Below are 8,424 nucleotides of genomic sequence, written 5' to 3'. Positions count from 1 at the left end.
TAACTGGCTTCACCGCTGCTTTTTGTTCCTGACCTCATTTGCCCTGAGATGGCTGAGTGGGAATATTTCCACTGGTGGAAGATGTCCATTTAAGGTAACCGCAGAGGTACTCTGGTCCCACTGCTTCTTGGGGGTGCCTGGGTGTCCATCGTGACCACCCGCATAAACTGGTGTTGTCATGGAGGTGCACCGGTGTCCATCACCTACAATTAGGCTACTGTTTTGCAAGACTAAATGTGTACGGTGCATGCTTTCACCGCAACATCGCCATAATTGACGTTCTCTGCTTCTGCTTAGGATTAGCATTTTTCTGTGCATCCCACACCTACATTTGTGCCTCTATGTGCAGTTTTACAGGCAGCATGTGAGAGTTTGCTGACATGCGGGGACACAAAACGCAGAGATATCAGAGCGCTTTACATGAGCGCCAGAGTGCAGGTGGCGAAGGCAGACACGAGAATGGGGAGCCGAGGTGTGAAAGGCCAAAGGGCCAGAGAAACACCAGGCCCCCTGCCGGACTCACGTGGGGGGGAGAGGAGCTAATGTGTTTTGGCGTCTGTTTAACTGCAGCCGCACCCGAGTACTTCACGGGTCTGTACAAGACCATTTTACTTGTTGAGGGTTTCTTGTTTTTCACCCCTTCTTAGAAAGGGGAGCTTAGCGCCATCAGACAGTCAATTTTGCACAGTTAAAATGTGCTTTGGTGTAAATGAATGTCGCGAGGCCAACAGATGCAGCGACTGCACGCATGTCCTTGCTGAAGCCCCAAAGTGTCCCCACTCGTTCATCGTCTTGGTGGTATTAATTAGCCGCTGGGACTCAGGGTTATTATTTTCAGATACGAAAGCTGGAATGTTGCAGGCGATATACACCTGTGTTCCCCTCATCTTGCCAGTGCAGGTCATTATTATTCGGTAGTGAGGGAGCGCTGCATGCGTGGCATTCCTTGTTAATAAAAAAAGAGGGGGAAAAGCAAACTCCCCTTGTAGAATGAAGATACGGGTGTAGTTACTAGCAGACTATTGCATCCACTGTATGAGGACTGTGTTTGACCCTATGGCTCAGGTAAATCCCGGCAGGTCCACCCATTCTAACATCCTTCTGAAGTCGATAAATGAGGACCACCATTAAGTTGGCCATCAATAGACTTTTGTGTTTCAGCCAGGGGACACCTTCGGGGGGGGAAGCGTGCACAAATGCACATGATCGATCCCCTGCATGGTCTCCGTTCCCCCTTCTGTTTAAGGACTGGAACACATACAGAAAGAGCATCTGCCAGACACAGCGCTGCGATAGCAAAGTACGGTCTCAAGCGCTAGGTTAAACACATTGTAGCAAATGTCCAATTCCATTGAGTTTTACATTTTTAAAACGGACCTCCCCCAACTCATGAGAGTTGTGTACCTTCGTTGAAGCAGTGGTGGTGATTGTGTGTAGTGCGCTCTGACCAATCTATTCTGTATTGTTTGCCTTGTATTTCATATTTTGCTTATCCAACAAGAACATTTTACTTAACAAGGCTTTCTTGATTTCACCCCTTCTTAGAACCCCTGCATCTCCATTCTGCCAATTGCTAGAAGAATCCACCCCTCCACCCCGAAATTTGACTGTAGTTGCGCGTCTGGGAGCTATGTAAGTATATTTACACCACTGGTCGTTATTACTGTTGAACTGTATTTGAATGTTTCATACTGGACACATATGGATTCAACATTCCCCTTTCATTAAGCTGAACATTCTCCTGACAATAGGTTACCTGACCTGCATCTGTATATACATTGCATTCCTTTGCAATTTTATAAAGCGTGGAATTGGCCTGAGGGCTTTCGACCACCAAGTATTAATCACTTTTAGGCAAGATGGAGGTTAGCTAATTTGCATACATCCAGAAACTAATTCTTTTTTAAAGCATGATGGGTAATAAGCATTTAGGGTACCTAGGATACAGATTTTTAAAGTTTTAAATCAAAAGCTAAAGATAAAATGGATCCTTATGCTATGCCTCAAATATGTGTTCTTCAATTTCACCAATTGGTTGGCAGCCTGTTCAGTGGCATCAATTTCTCAACAGTACACAACCGGTTTCTAAGTGTCTTTTTTTATGATCTACTTTGCGCAGAACAGAATGCCCCGCAGAATAAAGACGGCAGAAGATTATGTGCTGGAAAACAAAGATTTCATGGTTCAAGAAGTGCGTGGCCAAAAGATGTTAATTTGCAGGTTTTGCAGAGTGACTGTCCAAATAGTAAGTGGGAAAACTGCAAGCCGAATTGCTGAACATCTTGTCACCAAGACCCACTTGAAATTGAAAGAGCCACCTAATAGCGACAGCCTTTGCCAGATGTCTCTTGCTGAGACAATGACCCGCTTCAAAAGAAAACGTGAGGAAGAAAAGGATGTGGCACATGAATTTGTATGTGCCCTAGTGCAATCTGGAACCAGCTTACACCAAGCTGATGGACCGATTGGGAATCTATTCCGCAAGCGTGCACCAGCATTCAAAACATTACCAAAAACAACACAAATGTATGAGAAATACCTACCAGAGGTGTTCCTTGCAGATATTGAAAATATTTCAGAGTTACTCCAAGGTGATGTGAAGATCTCTGTTACCATTGATGAAACCCCAGAGATGCGTGGCGACCCAGCAGTGGCAGTGCTAATCACATTTTGTGATGCAAAAAATGGATGGCACAGACGTACCATCATGGCAGATCTGGATGTACTGGAAACATGCAACGCAGTGTCACTTGGAATGCTGCTGCAGAGAGTTCTTACCAAGTTTAACAAAGATTGGAATGACATTGTTTGTATTTGCAGCGATTCAGCTACTTATATGAAAAAGTTATGTGATGACCTATCAAAAGCAATGCCTGAGCTGAAGTGTTTCCCTGTGAGAGATCCTTGCCACTTGCTGGATGGAATGCTGAAAGCAGCATTACAATCTTCTGAGCTGATGAAGAATGCTATTGATTTTGTAGTACATTCAGGCGCACTGTTTCGTTATGCGCGGGAACTCAAACGCAAATATTTCTCATTTTGTGTTTTGTGTGGCAGCAAAGAAAGAATCATCCCAACTGTGTCATTTAGTAGGTGGTTCTCAGTACTAGAGGCCGTGAATGCAATATTATCTATGTGGCGACCCCTTACTGAATTTTTGCTTAGTGATGATGCAAAAGGCAAGAAATGTGAGGATCTTCGGGTGCATATTGATAGTGATGTCAAGAAAAGTACACTGTACTGCATCCTTAGATTTTTGCAGGAAAACATGACTGCTGTAGTGAACATAATAAAAAAACTAGAGTCAGAAAACACCCTTGTGTAATAAGTGTTCAGTATAATTGGTGTTGATGTCAAACATCTCCTCGAGAGTAGGCTAGACGACACTTTTAGTGACTTTGGCACGGCAACATGTTCCCTGTTAGAATGCTTGCCACTTGGGAAGCAAAGAAGTGTTGAAGACCAATTCAGGAAATTTTATTTTACCATGCATGAGAAATGGCTAGCTATGATGCACAGAAATGTCCCTTCACCAACCATGGCGTTTGAAGTCAATGAAGCCTCACTTTGGTACGCTGCACAAGTGTTAGATCCATTCCGTAAAGGGGAATTTTCTCCGGACTTTTCAAAGTACAGCTTCATTTTTGACCGCTTTAATACCTCTGAGGGCATGTGCACCCAGTTCAACGCGTATGTTGCAGAACCTGTCCCAGAGAATGTCAACCTTGAGGTGCACCAGTACTGGCATGGGAAGCTACGTCAGTGGCCAGAGTTGGCAAGTTGTGTACTGGCTGTTTTGGCGTTGCCAGTCTCAAGTGCCAATGTTGAGAGGGCATTTTCACAAATAAAAGTGTACATGGGAAGGAAAGAGAGAGCACGAATGACTAAAGAATCTCTAAAGAAATATTGTATGGTCTACTACAATAAATTTGACTTGTGAAAATGTATTTGAACTTCATATACACGTACATGCACTGTCTATATGCCATGCATCAATGAAGAAAGCCAGCAAAATAAAAGCAAAGCGTTTCATAAACACCGGAAAAACACTGTTTCAGTTGTTTTTTATGGCGCGAAAATTTGAAATCACTGAAAAGCACTGTTTTTTTCAGGTATTGAAATCACTGGAAAACACTGACAAAACACCACCAGAATTTACCCAAAATAGAAACTGAAAACAGGGAAGCCTAAGTATATCCCCCTTATCCTGAGTAGAAGCAAGGGTCCCTATTTGGACAAAGGTGCAAACCATTGCTAACTAGAGACCCCCATTTCTAACAGTATACCATTGCTTACAGGCAGCCGAAAACGTTATTCTTCCTCAAACCGCCGCCCGCGACAATACCCCCCTATTACAGTGAGTCAGATACTAAAGTCCTCACCTCACTGGCTGACACTATCTCTTCCGTAGTAGCCAATGAGCATTGCCTCCAGACGTCAGTGAAATATATTGCTGCAGGGCGAATCCTATACATTTCACTGATGTCAGGAGTCAGTGCTCATTGCCTACTACAGAGGAGATAGTGTCAGCCAGTGAGGTGAGAATATATTGTGTTACATTGGCTGCAGACTGCAGAATAGCAGCCAGCCACTAAGTTCTCAGGGAACAGCGCACACGGCAGCTGCAACTTCAGACGCTTTCAGTCAGTAAATGATGCATTTACAGCTAGCGCACTGGCTTGACACAAAGAGCTGGGAGCAGGCACTATAATGCGTGACTTTGTATTTCAGTGCAGTGATGCGGATCACCAGGCTGAAATGCGTTAGTCTAGTGCCTGATGCGTGGCACTTGGCAGGGCTGTTCTACAGCGCTGAATAGTGCATAGTACTTACTGGAAGCCCAGGCCCCGCGGGGAACCAGATGTAGACTTTTTGGAGCAGCAAAAGAACCCATGAAGGTTTTTCTGCTTCAAGCAGTGAGAAGGGGAACGAATGTGAAGGCCCCAGATCCTTTCTATAGAGTCCCTTGTGCACACACGGCTCGTGTAAACACTAAACAGCGCATGGCCAGTTTAAGGACTGCCATGCCAGAAGAAGATTAAGAAATTAGAAGTGAGTTGGGTGAATAGGGTATGACTTCCAAACTACGACCTCCTGTACTAACACATGGACTTAATGGCTTTCAATCCTGAAGTCTTGAACATTTAAAAAAAATAACACTTCTTTAGGATGCTATAACGACTCTATCCTATAGTGTGTCCTTACTGTAAGAGTGCGCCATGGTGCTTTTTTTCTGATGTCAGGGCGGGGCAAGAAAGAAGGAAGTGGGAAAAGTGGGAGGGACAGGGGGCAAGAAAGAAGGAGGCAGGAGGGGGTGAGAGGGTCGGGGCAACAAAGAAGGAAGCGATAGGGTATGAAAGAGATGGGGAAAAAAGAAGGATGTGGGAGGGGAGGGAGGGACTGGGCAGGCAACAATGAAGTGAAGGGTTTCATGGGGAAAGCAACAAGGACGGGAGAGGTAATGGGGGCACATGGAGGTATAGAGAGGGTCTGCAAACACATGCACACTTCTGGAGTGCTAGACTAAAAGTTAAAAAAAAGTACCTCTGCAAACAGGTGGCTAGTGGGAGGACACTGGCTGCAGATGGAAACTGTACTTGGTCCATGCTCTTATAGCGGACTTGAAGACAGGAAGATAAAGTGGAAGGAGGAGGGCTGATCAACCTGAACCAAGGAAATGAGAGCGACTTGACTGCCAGCCAGTGGTAAGTAACGGGGAAGCTCTAAGTCATTTTTAAGCTTTTTTTTTCAAGAGATTTCACAAGGACAGCACATGAGCTGTACAGGCAAAACCTAAAACGCAGCACAACTGTTAACCTTGTTATTCTTTCATCACCATTCGTTCCAAAATATTCCCTGTGCCTGGTAGCAGAGTTACTCCTGACACCTCTTTTGAGCTCATTACCTTCCATAATGCCACTGCCAAAGAAGAGTAAATTGTTCAAGAGATTGCATTCATTGATTATTTTTTTTGACAATATAATTTCTTTCTGAACAAGATAATCTACTGTATTCATTCTTTTCCTTGCCGTATAAATAATACATTAATTATTTGTTGTCTCATGGTATTATTAACTAAGTTTGCGTATTTCCTTTATGTATTTTATCCTAAATTATTGTATAACATAATGGCACACAATGCATGTATATGTAATTACCGCAACGTATCAAGATTACGGATTGTCATCTTTATTTTTCTCTATAATTTTATCATTAATATAAACTATGTAATAATGCAAAGTAGTACAAATATACATTTTATGTAACCATCTCTGTGTTCTGCCATTATGTCATGCTGTTTTCTTTATAGCTACCTGTTTAGGGACTACACCAAAAAGTAAAGTACCTCATTATAACTCTAGCATCTAATAAAATCTACTTGATAGTAAGTAACCTCTTTCTCATACTTTTATCAAATGTAATAATGGACTTCTTTTCAACATATCGAGTCAACATTGTGCTAAGAAAAGTTTGCCACCCTACCAGTTAAGTAGTTATGCTAACAGGCCGTTGCAACTGTGCTGATACGAGACCACACCTCCACCCTTTTGGACTACAACCGACATTACGCCTCGAAAATCTGACATATCATCTTCTCAGGAATATTCCATCATTCCAATAAAATTACATGCTCCTTGATTAAATGGTAATACTGAGCCGAGATAATATATCTTCTTTATATAACATTGCAACTTCATCCTTTCTGGAGGCGTATTAAAATATTACATAAGGACCAATTAAACCAACAAATTGATCGATTCCTATAAAAACTGATGGACAAGACCCCCCAAAAATGTGCAAGGACACCTGTCAAAAATGCATATGGACACATAGTACAGAACCTACACTATTAACAAATTTTATTGTTTAAAAAGGTCTTGGAAATTTTGATTTTAGTTTATGGAAATTTGTCAATGAAGCGTGCAAGTTAAGTTAATGATCCTTCTTTAGCCCACAATCTGTGATTACTATAGACTTGTGAAACTAACTGTCCACAAGTACCTTTTAACATGTGTCCAAGAATGCAGTCATAGACTGTAGTCCCAGTTGGCAGGTGATGATATTTGTTGGCTTTTGTGTTGTGGTCATGTGTTGAGTTGTACCGGAATTTTAAGTTTCTTGACCTGTCCGTGATGCTTGAAGGCTTCAATTTTAACATCAAGCCTAATGACATTTCCTTTAAGGTGTTATCAGGCACCTTGCAATGCAGATAGATGTGAAGCAAGCATGGTGTTGCTAACTTTATGGTGTACCCGAGCTGTTTGTGTGCTTGTGGTGATCTGTCCAGTGTGTTCTGTGTGATGCATATGTATGATGGCTTCTCTAATTTGTTCTCTAAATATATGATGTAGGTGCTTTCATAGGGCTTTATTATGAGTTTGGAGGTGCGGTACCACCCTCCTCCTGCACCGCCAAATTCATGTTTGAACTAACCGCCAGATTAGGAGTTTTCTCCTGGCTGGCGGGCTGTTCTTTGGCATTCCCACTGCGGTGGCTATGAAATAGGCACCGCAATGGGAACGTCAAAATCAGTACCTGCACGGCATGGAATGCTGCAGTCCATGCTGTGCAGGTACTGGGGTGCATGCACACAAGAGGACACAACATGTGCCCGCCTGCATGCACCCCATGGCACAGAGGCACAAGGGGGCCCTGTAGGGTCCCCTTTGTTTCCTCACCGCCACACTTTTCATGACGGTCGGACCATGAAAAGTGTGGAGGTGAGGAAACTCGTAATTTACTTGGCAGGCCACAGCGGCCCGCAAAGCATATTGCAGCTTCAAGGCCGCCGCGCAACACCAGGGATCTGACAGATCCCTGGCGGTTGTGGTGATCCCAGGCTAACTGACCGCTCTGTTTATAATAGGGCGGTCAGAAGACTGCCAATGACGTGCCCCCGTGAGTCGACTCGTAATGTGGCCCATAGTGACTGATACTGTTGCCATATCTTTGTTGTATTGTGAATGGATATGTGAATGTTGCTTTCTATAATGAGCTTTGTTGTGTTTGAGTGGTGCCTCATAGTGGCCCGCTGAAATGAAATAAGTACCAACGTGATGGCCAGCTATATGTTGTTCAGGATGTTGGTGAAATATTCTGTCTCATGTGTTCTCCAGATTTGAGTGAGGGACATAATATGTAGTGGTTTCTTTCTCTGTGGCATTTCTATTCTTTGTAGGGGTATGGGTGACTATCCGTATCCTTCTCCTCCTCTCCCTTCACTTAGTATGGGGCTTTATCTCCTATTTCACTATTGAGTGTGAGCAGATGAGCACATCAGAGACTCCTACTGGTATCACCACCAAGACCTGGAACACACTGCCGACCCACCTCAGACAATCCCTGTCGCTGTCCCAATTCAGGAAGGACCTAAAGACTTGGCTCTTCGACTGAACATTTTAGCGCAGACGGATCAGCAGCCCC

The 8,424-nt window shown here is 43.6% G+C and overlaps 1 protein-coding gene across 1 annotated transcript; it reads left to right on the top strand.

Annotated features, from left to right (window-relative positions):
* Positions 1 to 2,125: 2,125 nt before the first annotated feature.
* On the top strand, positions 2,126 to 3,940 carry LOC147732974 (uncharacterized). The gene is given in 1 exon segment (XM_086958890.1): positions 2,126 to 3,940. A coding segment is annotated over 1 exon segment (1,815 nt).
* The last annotated feature ends 4,484 nt before the right edge of the window (positions 3,941 to 8,424 follow it).

Source organism: Lissotriton vulgaris, chromosome 2_1 (assembly GCF_964263255.1).
Source record: "Lissotriton vulgaris chromosome 2_1, aLisVul1.2, whole genome shotgun sequence".
Classification (NCBI taxonomy): domain Eukaryota; kingdom Metazoa; phylum Chordata; class Amphibia; order Caudata; family Salamandridae; genus Lissotriton; species Lissotriton vulgaris.
This window is presented reverse-complemented; position numbering and strand designations above follow the sequence as displayed.